This window comes from Besnoitia besnoiti, chromosome VIII (genome assembly GCF_002563875.1).
Source record: "Besnoitia besnoiti strain Bb-Ger1 chromosome VIII, whole genome shotgun sequence".
Taxonomy (NCBI): Eukaryota; Apicomplexa; class Conoidasida; order Eucoccidiorida; family Sarcocystidae; genus Besnoitia; species Besnoitia besnoiti.
The window spans coordinates 557830-575385 of record NC_042363.1 but is presented as its reverse complement, the minus strand read 5'-3'; the positions used below and the strand labels follow the sequence as shown (position 1 = coordinate 575385).

General features: G+C 57.3%; 2 protein-coding genes across 2 annotated transcripts; both read right to left on the bottom strand.

Moving 5' to 3' along the window:
* Nucleotides 1–725: 725 nt before the first annotated feature.
* Nucleotides 726–10254, bottom strand: BESB_082180 (uncharacterized protein; the record flags this gene model as incomplete). Its single annotated transcript, XM_029366568.1, has 9 exons — nt 726–909; nt 1697–1755; nt 1819–1980; nt 2567–2800; nt 3113–3933; nt 4615–4798; nt 5532–6075; nt 6542–7617; nt 8428–10254. The coding sequence occupies 9 exons, from the start codon at nt 10252–10254 to the stop codon at nt 726–728; spliced, it is 5091 nt and encodes a 1696-aa protein (XP_029217028.1).
* Nucleotides 10255–12476: 2222 nt separating this feature from the next.
* BESB_082170 (ribosomal protein RPL37) lies at nt 12477–14214 on the bottom strand (the record flags this gene model as incomplete). The annotated part of the gene is made up of 3 exons (XM_029366567.1): nt 12477–12573; nt 13111–13186; nt 14094–14214. The coding sequence occupies 3 exons, from the start codon at nt 14212–14214 to the stop codon at nt 12477–12479; spliced, it is 294 nt and encodes a 97-aa protein (XP_029217027.1).
* Nucleotides 14215–17556: the final 3342 nt, after the last annotated feature.

Below are 17556 nucleotides of genomic sequence, written 5' to 3'. Positions count from 1 at the left end.
CGGCAGTCGGCGGTTTGTGCTGTGTCAAGTATGGCAGAGCTGCACGATGCGTCTACAAGGCCCATCTGGCTGCCCTCGCATTTTGGAGAGGTGATTTTCGTGAGTGAGTGCATGTCCACAGAAACAGGTAGTCCCATAGATTGCGCCGCTTGCTGCTACGCTCCAGTACACTCGTATGCCTATACATATATATATACAAATATGTAGTTAGTTATATATAAACACATATAGTAGGATGAGGAAGTGTTTGACGGCGGAGTCTCATTCGTGCTGGAGAGTTTGGGAAGCCTGTGAGAAGGCTTTCTCAGCACCAGACGCCGGGGAAAACGTAATGATGTCGTTCGTTTCAACAAAAGCAAGGCAAACAACGACAACTTCGTTTTGACAAGGCAAAATGCAATCTGAGCTATCCTTCTCGGTTGACAACGCGGGAAACACGACGAAAATAAGACAAATAGTGCGATCTGGATCACATCCACAGTTTGGGAGCCCCCGCATACAGACACTTGTACAAGTACGAAGATACGTAAATGTGCACATGCGTCCTCATACACATGCATATATATATGCATGTCCAAAACGGCTAGCCCGCCGCTAGGCCAGCGAGACAAGCCCGAAACGGCTGCGAACATAGATATTTGAGACTTCACAGGTGTGGATATCCGCCCCGCTGCGTCGGCGAGACATCTTGTGCTCGATTCTTTCTCTCTTTTTACTCGCGGTGTTCACTTTTTCCTCTCGCGTTCCGCTGCTCCCATGGTGGCCCCGTAGAGCTTCCAAGGCACAGCAGCTGTGCCCCTGGCGAGCGCTTCGCCGCCCGCCTGGCGGCTCAGCGACCGCGCGTGTTTGAAAAAACTCCGCCGTCGTCTAGTCCACATGCGCCTCGCCTCGCGATCGTAGAGTGACATTCTGAAGAAAGGGGAAGAAATGACGAAAAATCCAGAAAAATGTGTGGAAGCTGCCGTGGAGCACAAGCACACAACCGCGCTCCGCTCCCTACGCAAGGCACAGGAACGGAGCGAAAACTACAGCTGCAAGTTCTCGGCAGTCTAAGCAAGCCGCACAGGAAGCGAAGGCACAGATACGTGGAGACGGAGCGTACGCAGAACGTGTGCACGCGCCAGGAGACGGAGAGCGGCAGTGCAGTTGCGGTGCAAAAGACTGAAGCGCGGTGGTGAAAAAACGACGTGCTACGGAAGGAAGGAGCCAAGAGGGCGGAGGCCGAGAAATGCACCACGAGAGGTAGAAATGAAGCAAAAAGACGACGCGAGAAGCAGACAGGTGACGCAAGGACGCGAAAGCCGACGAACTTTTACAAAGAATTCAGGCGTGGGCAGAAGGGCATGGCAGTTTCCGAAACAAGACGCGGCGGCAATCCCCAGCACGAAGAGAAACTGGGGAAACGGCGTCGAGACCTGGCGGCTGAGTTGCCGCTTTCTGCACAGTCAAAAAGGGCGTCTTGTTCCCTATGAAAAAACGTTATGTATATCTGCCTCTCCTCCTTCTCAACAGAGTTCAATTCCGCTCGAGAGATCCGGAATACGCACCCGTCTCTCGCAGTCAGCAACACACGGCACAGGCATGCGGTTCAACAGCGAGTCACGGCTCACGCAGCGGAATCGCTCCGCGCGATTCGAAATCTCTGGGGACAGCCCTACGCCCCAAAAGGCACTCGTGCAGAGAGAGCGAGACTTACGGCATCTCGGCTTCGGTGTTGAGCCAGGTTTCAAGTTTTTCTTCTTCACCGCTCGTCTCCTCCAGCTCTCCAAGGCCTTCCCCTTCCTTTTTTCGGCCGTTAGTTCTTGAGCCTGCATCCGCTTTTGGGTCGTGAAGCTCGCGAGCCAAGGGCTGCAGGCCCTCTGTCTCCAGCAGAGGCTTCAAGCTCTCCATTCTCCGACTATAAGACGGCAGGAACTTGAGCTGCGCGTCGCCAGCAAGCAGGGTGTCGCCCTCCTCGGCCCCCGCCTCGAGAAAGAGTTGCTGAGGGGTGAAAAGCCGCGGCATTGCAGGATGGCGCGTGCACGCAGAGGCCCAAAACAGGTTCACTGGAGAGGAAAGGAAAGCTAGCGCCGAGACCCTATGTGCGGCTACCAAGCTTCCATCGCCTGCGTAGATGCCGGCCCCTTTCGAAGCCCGTGCGAGTGAAGACCGATATATATGGGTTTTCCTGCGACTCATCGGAGCGTTCGCCTGTGTGTTTGTTGCGCGTGTATGCGAAGGCCGGCGGCACACAACCTAACAGCAGGTCGAGGCGACCTCTCCAAGACATATGCATACATATATGTGTGTAAATGTGTATTTCCAGATATATATGCACATTCACGGATATGTATACACGTTGTGGCGCTGCAGAGAGTCGCTTACTTTGATCGTATCTATGAATGCCGACGTTGACTCCCCGTGCATGCGCATGCAGAACAATGTACCATATACATGTAACTATATATATATATATATATATATATAAATGTGTATATCCATATATATATATATATATATATATATATATATGTAGGTATATTCATGCATATGTGTATGTGTTGTGACGCTGCAGAGAACCGCTTACTTCGATGACCCCCCGCGCTGCGAGCTGTCTGTAGAGGCGCATAGTCGCCTGGCCGTCGAAGTCCTTCACTTGTCCAGTGAGCGTTTCTATCAAACTCCCAGAGACGCGGAAGACGCGGCCCGCGTGTTTTTCTGGAAACGAGACAATCGAGACATCGCAGGCTCCAACGCATGCACGCGAGGACACGGGAACCAGGGCCGCTCGCTGAGGCAGGGAGCTGGAGAGAGGCAGATTCTGTAGAGAGGCAGCAGCTCATTTGCGGAGTAGTGACGGTACATTGCTGTGATCTTTATATGTTAACGCGTGCTTTGTACGGAGGGTATAGGGCGGCAGGCTGAAGGAGAGAGCTGAGAGAGGCAGGTGGAGCTCGGCGGAGTCAGACATATACGGACAGGACGTACCTACGCGCGCACAGACAGAACGGGAGGGACAGCAGGGAGATAGGAACAGAGGGTTACATGGAGTCACTGTCGCCGAGACACGAGATAAGAAGACATGTAACTTACAGAAGGAGCACCAGAAAGTCAGAGAACGGGTTCCACTCACGTTCTTTGAGGTGAACGTGTAGGTCTTTCTTTTCTCACTTTTTTTCGGCGTCGCTTCCTCTTCTTCCCACGTCCATTCAAGCGGGCGATGGATCCTTGGCATGGCGGGGAATGCGTCGCCGGCCTCGCGGTCTTCGAGGCTTCTCTCCTTCGAGGAGATGAGGCCAGTCGTTGAGGTTTTCATCCTTTTTTTCTTGTTTGGTCTTCGTTTCTCTCCTCCTTCGTCTCTGTTCTGTGTGCCTCTCGCCACTGCTGATAAAAGACGCAGCGCGGGGTCTCCCGCGGGACTGACGCTCCAGGCTGAAGCCGGCATCCTCTCTTCACCGGGCTCAGCCGAATCCTCTTTCCTCTCACCACACTGCCTCGCTCCTCCTGCGCCTGTCGCGTCGTCTTGCCTGTTCACTTCTCGATCGGCGTCTCCTCTCTCCTCGCCGCGCGACATGTGGATCTCCGATTGGCTCGCCAGCAGCCTCTTTAGGCCGTGGCTGACTTTCTCGTACACCGTCGGCGACCACCGCGCAGAGCTCGCCGCCTCGCTACGCAGCCTTTCACGCGGCAACGAGGAGGCTCCGCTCGCCTGGCTTTCGACTCTCCTCTTCCGCAGCCTGCGCTGCCGCTCTGCCTCCAGCGCGTCCCACGTGTGCACGCTCACCGGCCGCGTGCCCACGAGGCGATACACATCCAGCAGGCGATCAAAAGAAAGAGAGGAAGATGAAGAGGCGGTCTCAGCAGTCTCGGCGCCGCCGCAGTCCCCCACAGGAGATGCGCGCGCTGCAGAGACTTCGCGACGGCCGGCTTCTGCAGGCCTTTGCGCGGAGCCTCCTGTCGAGCGGTCAGTCTCCAGCAGCGCGGAAGACGCGCGAGGCGAAAGCGAGAGGACGAACGGAGAAAATCCAGGAGGAGAAGAAGAGAAAGAAGTGGTGGGGAGTCAAGGCGAGAGGGTGGATCGGGAGTGGCCTCGAGAAACAGACTCCGCAGCAGCGCCTGAGTGTGCGTCACCAGGCTCTCGATGCCGGCTCCTGTGCGCGCTGAGGGCAGGAAACACGGAGAAGCAGGGCAACGTAGTGAGGAAGAAATCAGAAGAAAATGGAAGGGAAAAGACGCCAGGCACAAGTGACAAGTCGCGGCAAGCGCTGCAGCTCGCATTCGCTTGAGCAATTGAGTTTCGAAAATATTCCTGTCAGCTCAGAAGGTGCGCCGAGATCGTCTCTGCCGGGGTCTGCAGGCGACGTGTGCGTCAACATGTAGACCCTGCGACAGCGAGGAGATGACTCGGTCTTCTGTGACGGCGACATTCCTCTAATTAGAGAAAAGAAACGAATTGGCTGTTCAATGGAGGCTCTCCCCCCTTGCTGCAGGTGCTGCCCTCAGCGAATTCGTTTAGGGTTTAGGGTTTATGTTTTAGAGCGCTAGTGCCTTTTTCTCCAGAGACTCCTGACAAACGTGATATGCAGAGCTACGCGAGTCGCTGGCGAGGTGACCGGCGCTGAGTGTCGCGTGCACCTGAGACCGGGAAGATTTTGGGGTTGAGAGTGAAGGCCTGCAAGGCCTGAGCCTGCTCCCGCAGAGTCTCAGGCGGCGCCCGATCGGTTTTCGACAGGACGAGGATTCGCGGCACGCGCAACGCGCTCGGCAGGCCGCTGTGGAGCGCTCGACACAGGCGCTTGTACTGCTCCACGAGATCAGCCTGAAAAAAGAAAAAACCTCGCGTGGAGGGTTAAACAGGCAACTCATTGGGGAACTAAACGCCGCATACGGACTGCAGAACGGACAGTCCCGCCAGAGCGAGAAGGGGGTGTCACAGCACTACTCACCGGGCAAAGAATGCCTAATGCGCCGCCGCTGAGGCGAATGCAGGCATACCTGCCTGCGCGCGTTTGCACGTATAAGCATATAGAGACATTTATGTATACATTTATATGTATGCATGGCTCCATAGAAGCACCGCAAACACAGATTTTTATGATTTCCCCAACCAGAGACGGGAAACGCACTCTACCATGAGCCAACAGCCTGCTCCTGCGGGCGGCGAAGGAGACTGCGGACTGTTGAACGTCGCCGCACATATAGCTGTATGCGCTTATATACATACATACATACATACATACATACATACATACATACATACATACATACATACATACATACATACATACATACATACATACATACATACATACATACATACATACATACATACATACATACATACATACATACATACATACATACATATATATATATATATATATATATATATATATATATATTCGTGTATTCCTCCGCAAAATGTACCGCAGCTGCAAAGTCGCTGGGGTCCTAGTTTCGACGGTTGTACGTGTTTGCTTTTTGTCGCTGCGGGAGCAGGGCTCATGCATAGGGGCGGAGTCTCTTCTCGGTGTTCCTCGTTCTGCACTCACCGGATTCGAGGCGTCGAGGATCATGGCTGTGAGGCGGCACGCCGCCATCCCGCCGAGGACCGCGGCCGCAGAGGGCGCGAGGGGGGCCGGGGCAGCTTCGCCCATTTTTCTCGCCATTTCGCCATCCCAGAGGCCAGGCGCATCCAGCAGAAAGACGCAGTTCGCGCGCTCCAGCCCAAGCCGCGGCGGCGGAGGCGCGTGGGCGGCGTCGCGGTCGCTCGAGGCGGTAGGAGACAAGGAGTCTCCTCTCTCGCCCTTTCGCTGCGACTCCCCTGCGGGCGGACTCGCCACGGCGGACACAGAAGGCCAACACACCAGCGACGTCGCGCCGCTGCCAGGAAGGGCTGGCGAGAGGAACGACGGAGGAAGCGCAGACGCAGGGGGCACGTCTTGCTGAGCCACCCCCTGTGCAGCGCTTTGCAGAAGCGAAGTCTTTCCTGATCCTCGGAATCCAACGACGAGGACGTCCGCGAAGTTAGGCAAGACCAGCAGCCGGCGTCTCTCGCCTTCTTCGCCGCGCTCGACTGTCGTGGGATATCGATTCCTGCGAAACGCAGCGGCTCACGCGAAGAAGTCACAAAGAAACGCGGAGTCGCGTGCCACCAAACGTCACACACCCAGGGGCAAAGTCAAGGAAGAGAAGAGGGCGGAGAAAGGAGCCAAAACATGCGCAGGCCGGACAAGAGCAAGACCCATAGAGACGTGGAAGCCGGATGAAGCCCCGCCTTCTGTAGACACGACGCATGGTGTCCTGCACCTGTGATGTCGCCTCCTTGAAAGGGGGGGAGGGGAGGGTACAGCGCGCGTCGTACGCAGACTATCTCTTGACCTCGCCAGCCATGCAATCATACATGTAGTGCTCAATCTACGGAAGACGAAAAAGGTGGAGGCATCGCAGCCCCGCCAAAAATAGGTGACGCACGGTCACCTGCTGCATCTGTGTGGGCGTCGGCATCAACACACGAATAGGGGAAGCAACAAGGATGGAGGAGGTTGTTTTTGTTGCTTACGTGTTTGTGAGAAAAGCTGCGTTGCCTCTGCCTCCCCTTCCGCCTCGGGCGAGAAGGAGCTGCTGTCCCGCTCGACTGAGGTAGACGCCGTGGATCGCCGGAGGAGACTCTTGACCGTTTTCGTCTCCCAGCTCGTCTCTCTCTTGCTCTTCCTTTTCATCTTCCTCGTCAGCGTCGTTGCTCTCCCCAGCTCCGCCGCGTGTCATGCGTCTGTCTCCGCGCCGTGTCCCGCCGCTGTCGGCTGCGCCTCGTTTTTCTGCGCCTCGTTTTTCTGCGCCTCTGCCTTCTCGTTCTCCTCGTTCCTCTTCGTTTCGCTCGTCTCCGCGTCCTCTCTCTCCCTCACCCTCCCTCTCTTCAAAACTCGCCGCAGATTCCTCTGGAGACCGCACGCCGTGGTGCCGTCTCTTGTCTCCCTCTCTGTCGCCGTATTCGCAGAAAGACTCCTGCTTTTTCTTTCTCTTCGCCACGTCTGCGCGCCGGCTGGGCGGCCCGAAGAGAGAACAGAAAAAAGATTCCAAGGCTGCTGCTTCGGCGCCTTCCTCCTCTGCGTCTTCTCCGTCGTCTCTGTCCTTCTCGTCCTGCCCAAGGGTGAGTGAGTCTCTTCTGCGCTTTCTTTGCCGCGGTCTGGCGTCCTTCGTGGCCTGGTTCACCAGCAGCGCCCTGCTAGAACCGAGTGGAGGCTTCTGCTTCTGCTTGCTTTCCCGCTTCGCTTCTTTGAGAAGGAACTCTCCAAACATCTCAGCAAAGGCCTCAAACTCCTCTTCTTCGCTGATTTCCTCTCCTCTCTCGCAATCTCTCTCGCCTCCGCTTTCTTCTGGTTTCTCTTCCACGACGCCTCCGCTCGCGCTTTCTCCTCGTCCGGGGAGCGCTTTTTCGTCTTCGCCGACAGCTGCCTCTGCGTCGCTGAGCATCTTGTGAAGTTCGTCTTTCATCACCCGTTCCTCTTCGTCTCCGCCTTCGTCGCCTTCTAATGCGTTTCTCCTCTCCTTCAGCGCGCTGAGTTCCTCCTCCATCTCTGTCACGTCCAGCACGAGTGTGTTGGGCGGCACCGACATGCGCACTGGTTTACCGGCGCTCTGAAAAAAAAAGTCGAGAGAAAAAAAGAATTAATCCTCATGCTACCGGCTGGAGGCCCCCCACCCGCAGTTACTCTCCAGGTTGCAGCGTCTCTCAGACGTGTCTTCGTACAGTAAGCCGAAGCTCTCAATTCGCCACTTAAGCCCTGCGCGAACCCTTCGCAAAACGAAACAATATGGGTCGACAACGCAAAGAAAAGAAGCATGCATAGGCCGCAACAGTGTTTTCCCCCCTATCCAGGTTGGAACACAGGAAAGCAGATGCGCCTGTACGCAAATCTACATATCCATATATATTCTGACTAAGTAGGTGTAGATGTAGGGATGTCCGTTGAGTGAGGAAGCAGACTCGCAGACAGGGGGCCTGAGAGCCTCGGGTCACAGACAAGCGCACGCAAATGACATGAATGAAGCGCGTACGAAACCCGTGGGCAATTGCCTGGCACGTGAAGGCAGACAGGAATGGGGAGAGGCTAGAAAGGGCTGGAGAAAGGCACACGACTCCTGAAGCAACCGGGAAGAAACAAGCGAACGAACAAAGAGGTAGTCATGCATGGGTGTGTCTGACGCGCTTCAACGACAGAATCCGCTTGCGCCTACCGAGAGGCGCTTCATGCGATGGAGGACCATGAAGCATATTCTCTGAATAGATGACATGTATTCCTCGGCGTCTGTTCCCTAGTCTGGAGCATCGCTCGCGGGATTCGAGAGGAGGGCAATTGCACTCTGGATCTCCACCCTCCTGGCATGCGAAATCTATTTTTCTGTTTTCCTGTTTGTGCGGAGCCGTGGCTCACGCGTCACGCTTACTCCCTGTCGCATGTCGCCGCCGCCTCGTCCGCCATCTTCAGCCTTCCACAGGCCGCGCTGTCGCCTGCTGAGGTCTTCTGTCTCTTCGCGTCTCTCTGCACGTCTGAGCAGCCAGCGATTCTCTCCACTCTTTCGTCTCTGGCTGCCTGAGGCAAGTGGCTCCTCTCCATGGCCTCCGATCCCCCACCTCCCCGTGTCGTCTAACTCAGGTGCTTGATCTCCGCTTGCGTCGTCTTCTGCGCCCTCATCTTCTGCGCGCGCTTCCTGCTCGCTGCTCTCGTCGAAGTCGCCCGCCCTCTCTTCGCCGCGCCGTGGTTGCGGATCTCCGGCTGCTTCGCGTCTGCGCGGAATCCTCGGCGGGTTTGAGGCGACCGGCGTCTGCTCCCTAACCAGGACGAGAACGTCGCCGCCCCTGCCGCCAGGCGCGCCGTTGGGTCCGCCCCGCGGCAGACACTTTTCTCTGCGGAAGGACGCGCAGCCTTCGCCGCCGCGCCCCGCCTGCGCGGAGACCACTTTCGGCGGAAAAAACAGAAACGAAAGCTCCGGTCGCAGCGCCGGCATCTCATTCTGGAGGCCGCGGGAAACTCCGCGAGGGTGAGGGGAGGGCGGACCCGGCTCGCGCTTCGCCGCAGCGACACCACGCCGCCCTGCCGCCCTCGCCTCGCACGCGCCCGCGCCTTCGTCTCCAGCGCTCTCGCCCTCCGCCGCGTAGCTCGCTTCGTCGTCTTCTGCATCTTCATCAGCTGCTGGCGAGCTGCCTGGCGCCTCGCTGTCGCCGCCGCGCTCGTAGTACGCGGCTAGCGCAGGCGGGACAAGCATCCATGGCGGCGGAAGAAGCCCGGAGAGAGGCAGCGACGGCGGCGAAGACCGCAGCGCGGAGGACTTTCCGCTCTCCTCGCAGCGAATGCAGCGGGGAGGGGCTGACGGGCGCAGAGAGCGAAACGGCGGACGCCGAGCCGGCTGCAAGCGAGAGAGCGAGAGGAAGGGAAAAAAACTAGCAGTAAAAGACGAAAGAGGAACGGAAGGAGAGGCCACAAAGGCGGAGGGGGCGGGACGCGGAGAGAACGGAAGTGAAGACAAGAGCCCTGAAAGGGCATCCTTGCGTTGAAAAAGCTCCTGTAGCTCAGAGCCAGGCCGCGACGAGGAAGCACTGAACGCGCAACGGCGCTGCGTGTCAGACTCGCGGTGACCGCGCGGAAGAAAAGCCTCACAGAAAACTGCGCTCTTCCAGTGCGACACGTCTCCATCTTCTCCGCTCCACTCTCTCCTTGCTCCGCCTCTGACCGGGCTGTCTCTTTCCGCTTCAGTCAGCCTGAGCGAACTGGCTGCCTCCCGCCTCCTCACGAGACCCGGAGGTCCTTCGGCCTCTTTTTCGTGCACGTGGCACCGAATCTCCCACTCCAGAGGGAAAAGCTCTTTCTCAGCTCCTCGCCGTTCTTCTTTGGCGCCAGTAGCACGGCGGCTCTTCGAGGGCCTCACGCCTCCAGAACGAAGCCGCGAACACCACGGGCGAAGGGAAGGGTGTCTCCATTGTGCGGCGGCGGGGGCGGCGAAAGGGACGGAGGCCAGGGCTCCACGGGCCTGGCTAGAGGACAAGGCACGAGAGGCGTCGATCCCGCTCCAAAGGCTCGCCAGTAGCAAGGTGACGGAGAGGAAGGGAGGCGAAAATAGACGAGGTGGGAGGCGAGGCCGCCAGTTTTCCGCGAAGGCCGCAGCAGCTGAGGAGCGCAGACGGAGGCGCGCGTGACGCGGGTTTTTTTCGCCTCTGGCGCGATCACGGCGGACTCCACCTACACCGCCTCCTCGGGAAACGAGAAAGATGTTCATCTGTGCGCGGAGAGGTCAGAATGACCTCATTTTCTCCCAGTCTCCTTCAGGCCAATTGCGAGGGTACGGGGGCCCCTGTGCCTCCATCTCGCGGCGAGCTGCAGTCGCTTCGGAGAGAATCACAGAACTGGGGAATAGAGGGGGAAAAGAAGAAGTCGAAAACGTGCGAAAATACAGGCACGGGGCCGCTTCACGAGAAGAAAGCCCAGAGTTCTCGCGCAAGCGAAGGCAGTCCACCGGGATTGTCTTTGGAGAGAAAAGGAAAAGGCCTGAGACGGCGGAAGAAAAGAGCGAGGTGATTGAAGCACTTCAAGACGAAGTTCATTGACTGCAGGACAAAGAGAAACCGCGGAGGGAGGAAGAATAGAGAGAGAAAGTATGCCGGAGACTGAGGAGACCGCGAAAAGCTGGCTCGAGCGGTCGACAAACGTCTTCCGGCCTGCTGCCTTGTAGAGAAACCCTTCCCAACCTCTTCAAAGCACGAAGAAACGGAAAAAAGATGCAACATCATCACAAGTGAAACGGCGGAAGACGTGTGCAGAGAGGATTTTCTCTTTTTTTAGCAAGACGAGAAGTACGAAGGACGAAGGTCGCTCCTACGGCACAAAACTACATGTGATTTTTCTGGCAAACCCGACCCCGACGATCGATTTTGGCTTGTTGCCAATTGCCCTAAAGTGTGGATCTCTCGATAAGAAGCCAAGCCGGGATTTCGAAGTTCATTGGCCGAGTCCGCCAGAGCCTAGATGCAGAGAGACAGACGGAGACACGCGAGGCGCGAGCAGTCGCGGAGACACCCGCCGCCGCGGCCTCGTCGTCGGCGGAGCAGCTCACGGTCTTGGGGATTCTTGCGTTCGACTTCCCCTTCGCTCCCTTCCTTATTTTTCTCCTCTCGAGCTCCGTTGAGTCTAAGAACATGCCTCCTAAGGCAGACGTGGGGCATCGTCTCCAGGCGCATGCACAGCTCCTCCGTCGAGGCGACCGGCAGCTCCAACTGAGATTCGCAACGGCAGACGAGTTAGTAGTTGGTGGGGAGAGGCGAGGCGCCGGAGTAACAGAAATAAGGGAGAAGGGCCTGCGCGCTGCGGCGAAGCAGGCAGTGCAGCTTGCTGTGTTCTCCTGCGCAAGCTCCAGAGGGTTTTACAGAAAACCGCAGTCGCTCACCGTCTCCTCACCCGACGCCCAGCTGAAGCAGATGTGTGCAGGATCTGAGTCAAGGCAGCGCAGTGGAGAGAGATCTCCGGGAACGTAAAGCCTTGTGAGGCGAACGCAAATCGATCCACTAGGAACATCAAATCATGCGGGTCGCCCCTCGGGCCTCCACCAAGACAGGCGGGCGTGCGAGGGAGCCAGTCTGCCGTCGCTATTTGACATGCTTTGCTCACAACATCGGTGTTCCACTATGTAGATCTATACATAGATATACATATGGATAGATATAAGTATATAGACGTATGTATATATATACATGCTTCCTTGACAGAGCCCGCGGTCGCGGAGAGTGCAACGCCGCCGCAGGGAGGGCGGGGTGTCGCAGCACGTCGTTGCTACAGTTGTCGTGCCTCGAAACCCTCTTAGAACGGATGTTCGTCATCCGTTTCCTCTTTCTGTATGCAACGGGCGGTTTGGTGTGTGCGAGCCGTGCTCAGACCGACAGGCGAACGAAAAATGTTTTCTGCGACGTCATTCAGGAACGAGTATCTGTCGGGCGCGTGTAGCGGCTGTGTCCTCCGCAGGCGGACGCGGCTGTCGTGACTGAAACGTTTACGACACGTCAGCTGGGAGCCACTCTGCCGGTTATTTCTCGGGTTTCTGTGTGTACGCGGCCGCAAGTCGACGTTTGGAAAGATTAACACAGTGGCGTTCAAGCGTTTCACGCAACAAAGAATTAAGGAGTTCGGTACGTTCTCCGTGTTTCTCTCCCTCAGGAAGAGAGAAAGAAGAAGAGACAAATAGAAGTCGAGACAGAAAACGAAGTCGGAACGACGCACGGAGGCGGGGACCTCGCAGTTGAGTGGCTAGAAGGGAACACGAAAAAGTGCCCTTTGAAACTTAAAGCGGCAACGCAGCGAGAGGCAGACCGACCAACCGACAGCCGCACGCAGCAGCGCGTGGGCGCGCCGTTCCGCCGCTTGCCTGCCTCTCCTCTCCATTGTGGATCTTCGCCTCTCAGCAAGGTGTCCCGCCGCTGAGACACGTCTTCCTCCCGGCACTTTTTTCCTTTATTTCTGTGTCTTTCTCTTCTTCACAGCGGTCGCCTGCGTGCCTTCACGGAACTGGTTCTTCGCGCGGCGAGGCAAAGTCTTCAAGTAGCGGCATCTGAAAAAGAGAGCGCAAGCCCCAAGTGTCAGGAGAAACCGTGAGCACGCGCAGACCCCATCCAAGGGAAACAACCGCTGCCGAGTGAACCACGAGACGCACTCCGACAACGAAGAAACAAGAAGCGCAGAATGAACGCTCGAGGCCAGAGAGGCAAAGCAGAAAAGAGGGGAAATCAAGCAGGACGCCAAAGACGAAGATTGAGTCGAGCGACGTATCGAGAAAAAAGTCTGCACAGAATCCCGCTCACGCGATACTGGAAACGGCAGGCACATGCTCCGCCGATCGAGTCACAGAATGTAGCCGCGCAGAAACTTCAAGCAGAAGCCAAAGTGAGGACGAGAGAGCACGGCGCGCGGTAAGAGTGTGGAGTGCTGCGCGACAAACTGCATTCAGGGTCACGCGCCTCCATGCGCAGGAGGACACGAGCACGACACAGACGAGTCGCGGTTCTGCGAGATGGCGATGCTAGAAAGGCATCAAAAACGCCGTGACACAGGAACATAATGCTCATTGTAAGACTTGCAGTCTGCCTACCTGCCAGTGCCAGTCGTGTGGCGGCGCTTCGCCTTCTCGCCCCAGTTGTAGGTCCTCTTCTTAGCAGAGGGGTAGCCTGCACCAGCGGAAGAAAGCACACGAACTCCAAAGAATGTTCACCACGATTCCACAGTCGGTTAGAAGGCATCCTCGCAGGTAGCAGAACGGCGACACCAGGGAGAGGAAGTCTCAGCAGTCGAGCTGCCGCTCCCTCGCAAGTGCAGGTGTCATGCGAAATGAAGAAGAGTATTCGGGAGAAGCAACTCTGTGTTCAACAGGGCAAGAAGATGCCCAGTTGCCTGCTCCATGCCGACCCGCCCCCTCGCGCAAATGTTTTCAACCGCAGACGGTTCGTAGGCCGTGCATGCAGACGAGGAAGCAACGACTCGAGGAAATAAGCATGAAGAAGGCGAGGTTACGCTTAACACAGAGAAGATGAAAGGCAAAAGAATATAGGGAACGCGGGGCTGCGGAAATGAGGACTGTCGCACGGAGCTCCCAGCTTTACATACACCTTGAGGTGAGGCGTCACCGCACACAGGCAAGGCGATGCGACTGAAATAAACAGAAGAGAAGATCGAGAGGTGAACCGAAAACAGAGAAAAGTGGAAACAGGATATTCTAGAACGGCGAGCATGCGAATCGACGGGCCGGCGAGGGAAATGCACGAGCGAGCGCGGCATCTAAGGGGTTGACCCCAGGAAATCAGTCTCCTTCAAGTACGGGAGCCACGGCACTCTCTGAGAGGAATCTCCTCGCTTTCCACGAAAAGGTGACAGTTTTTTGCGACCCTCGGCGTCTCTCTCGTCTTCCATCAAGGCCAACAGCCTCCCCACAATTCTCGCGCTTGGCCTGAGGGCCGCTTTGCTCTGCGGAGCGGCGTCGCTCGAGACCGGGAAAAGCAGACAGAGCGGGGAGAGAGGAGCGTGGACATGGAAGTCCCTGGCATCGAAGAAAGCGGCACTTCATGGAGAAAGACTCACCGCAAGAGGCGCATGTTTTCTTCTGGGTGTGGTAGGCGCGGCGACCACACCGAATGCACAGGAAGTGGGTCTTCCCGTGCCGCTTACCGAAGGAACCCGTTCCCTTTCCTGCTTTCCCCATTTTTTCGCAGCTTCGAGACAACACGCGAGAGAGGAAAGTCGAAAAAAGAGGAAAAAAACAAGACGGCACCCGCCCGAACAACTGCAGCCGCCGTCGCGCGCAGCTTCTCCGCCCGCTCTACGCCCCAGAATGTATGCGCTCACACCCCGGAGGCATGCAAGTGACGCTCAACCAGACAAAAAAGAGGGCGAAGAGGGCGCGCCTCTACGAAATCTTTGCGCGTTCGCACGTGTGTGGTCGGTCTCTCCCACACGCGCCGCTTGCGATTTTCTCGCCCTGCGGCAGTGGGAGGAGAGCCGAGGGGGGTCCGATGTGTTCGCGCGCAACCGCAAGTCGCATGAAAAACATGGAAAACCGGCGAGTCGTGCGACTTCATTCGCCAGAGACTCTCGAAAGAGGGCACGGCCGCGTGCAGGCGGGCTGTTGTGTTCAGCACATGCCACTGCGGCGGTCGCTATGGTTTTTTCTGCTACGGGAAAAGTTCTACAGTGCGAGGGTCGCACGCATAGGGAAATCCACAAAGCGGGAGACTTCGCGTCAGCACTTGCGTGGTTTCTTGTCTGATCGGCTCTGAGCCAGGGCTGGGACTCTGCCGCCCTTCACGCAGTTTAGGTTCCAGTAGGCACGCGAGCCCATACGACAAGAGGCTTTGCAAAGAGTGTGTCTGGAAGCTCGTGCTCCATATGCGGGTGGGTGTGGCGGGCGTCGCGCACATCGGAGACTAACTAAACTAACCAAAACTCCATGCAGACGCGACGCGTTGTCTGAGGGCCCGCCGATCGCCCTCGAGCGCTCGCGCGCTGCTTGCTGCGCTCACCTCGGGCTGAATTAGAAGCTCCTGAGAAAACGGCTGTCGTTGTCCCTTCGTTCTACGCAGTCGCCTCGCGCGTGTTGACCGCAGTAGCAGTAGCCAGGAGGACTCTACCCTTGTGCTGTCGTACAGACATTGCGCACGGTTCACGGCTGCTTGACTCTTCTGGAACGAGCCGGTCGGCCATGAGCGCAGCTGAACGGGTTAGATGCCCACTCGCTGAGGCAGTCGTGCACACACAGGTCGCACAGGTTTGTCGGTGGATTTCGCGTCGTTTGCGCGACAAAGCGACTCAGAGCACTGCCATAACTCTGGGGTATACCGTGAGTGCTGCTTCTGTGGCTTCACACTTCTCGTACAGAACGCCGACTCGCTGTCTTCCGTGCCCAACGAAGAAGCGCTGGCCGGTTTGCTTGAGCTTCGCTTGAAACCAGGCATTCGTCCGCCGGCTGTCGCTGCCGCTCCGTGGCACGCTACGCGAAAAACGAACTCCTCTGGCTGTCCTTTGGACAACACGCACGTCGGTTGTCAGGGCGGGTAGTAGCAAGATGATAGCCAGGTACATAGAATTCATTTCCTGGCACCAGTTTCTAATCTACGACGACACAGACATCGCAAATGTCATCTTCCTAAGTTGCTCGTCAGTGCGACGCCTCGCAGCAGAAGGGACTACGCGGCGCGCGACGCGATTCGGAAGAAGCCTCCTTTCCCTCTCTGTGAAAGAGAGGTCGCTTCGTCGCGGAAACTCCTCGTAGGCGTCTCTGAGGCTGGGGATATCGCGTCAGAGTCACGCCCCTTCAAGGAGAACGGCCGCGGTTCATGGAAGTCGTGCGTCGGCATAGTGCGTCTCTTGATGGAGTCGTCTGGCTACCGCGTCATCTTATTCCTTTCTCGCCCCCAAGGTCTATAGATTTCCTCCACGATCATTTCCTCCGCGGTGCCTAAGCATGTCTCCACGAGAGTCACGACATACACGCTCGAACTGGGATCTGGCCTCGCAGCCCGAGTCTCACAGAGCAAGTTGTACGCGAGCGTGCAGCGCTCTAGGCCCTAAGCCCTGTTTAAGCATTAGGGGATCTACAGGAGTTCAGCGTACGGCCGTCGAGTCCACTTCTATTTTCACATGCTGTAGGTATGCGACATGAGCGACGTCGTACCAGACAGCTTGCGGGTGCCTCCCTCTACGGGAGATGGCCTCTGCGAAACCTGAAGCTGCACAGAATTGAGGCAAACGCTGCGCCACATTCAGAGTGAGACAGCCAGCCAGGCCGCGTAGAGATCCCCCTTAGTGAGCAGCACGAACCGGCGCGCTCCGAAGTGGAGACTATAGTACAGAACAGAGTGAACCAAAAGTGCCGAGGCATACGTGCAGGGTCATTTGTCGCCGCCGGAAAGCGTCTCTTTCTCGCTGCGGCGGGTTCCTCCGCGGACAGACTCGCGTGTGTGCGACGCCGCTCGAGGGCCTCAACTGAAGTAACGCACTACCCCCGACCAGGCAACACGGAACCCTCGAGACAAACCCCGCGATTTCGGGAGCGCAAGAACTGGCAGATAGAGCAATAGGTGTTGAATGTTGCATCGAAATGCCACGCGAAGCAAGAGGATGGGAGCCACTCGTTCAGCGCAGCCTCAAGGCTGGAGAGAGACGAGACACGGCGAGCTGCGCAGATGCGCGCGCGGTGTGTCTTCTCCCCCTCCGCTTCTGCGCGGCCTTCCGTTGTCGTCCCGTCCTCTGTTGATTGCCATTTGCAACCTGCCGTCGCTTTCTCAGAACAAAAAGGTGGCGTTCTTGCCGTTTCGTCTTCGGCCTCTCTTTTCTCGTCCGCTTCTTCGCCTCCAAGCCGCCCCGCGTGCCTCTCCCAGAACCCCGCGGGACCTGAACTCCCCCGTCTCCATTTTCCTCACGCGGTAAAACAGACCGTTGTCCCTTGTCCTTACTCTTCTCCGCAGCGTTCCTCTCCACTTCGTGATCTAGAACGGCCTGACACCTGTTTTTCTCGCCTTTCCACGCAGCACCTGCGCGCCTCTCCCCTCTTCGATTCCTGCCAGGCCATGGATGTCTCCGCCCTCTTCGCACACGCGCCGCTCCCTTCGCCGACAGTCCTTCACGAGTTCTCGTCAAGCAGCTGCGTTTCTGGAGCTCGTGGCTCTTCCACTGCCTGCCGTGGTCTCGTCCTCTTCTCTCTGCGTCGTCAGACCGCCGTTCTGGCTGCGCCTCGTTTCCTTTTGCTCGTCTGTTTCCTCAGCATCCTCCTGTCTACACAGCGTCTTCACGCAGTCTCCCTCGGTTTCCGCGGCCTGAACCAGCGCCCAAAAAATCTCCGGGCGGGCAGTATGCGGCTGCTTGGACCCTCTTCTCTGCGGACGCCCAGTATACAGCCTCCAGCATTCGTGTTTCCCGCCTCGCGCGAGAGAATCTCATCGCTGTCCGCCGCGCTCCACACTTCCTCGGATTCACCCTCCACGTGCAGAGTCCGTGCGCGGTCTGGGGCTGCAGACACACTCGCGCCGTCGTTCTGTCGAACCGCACC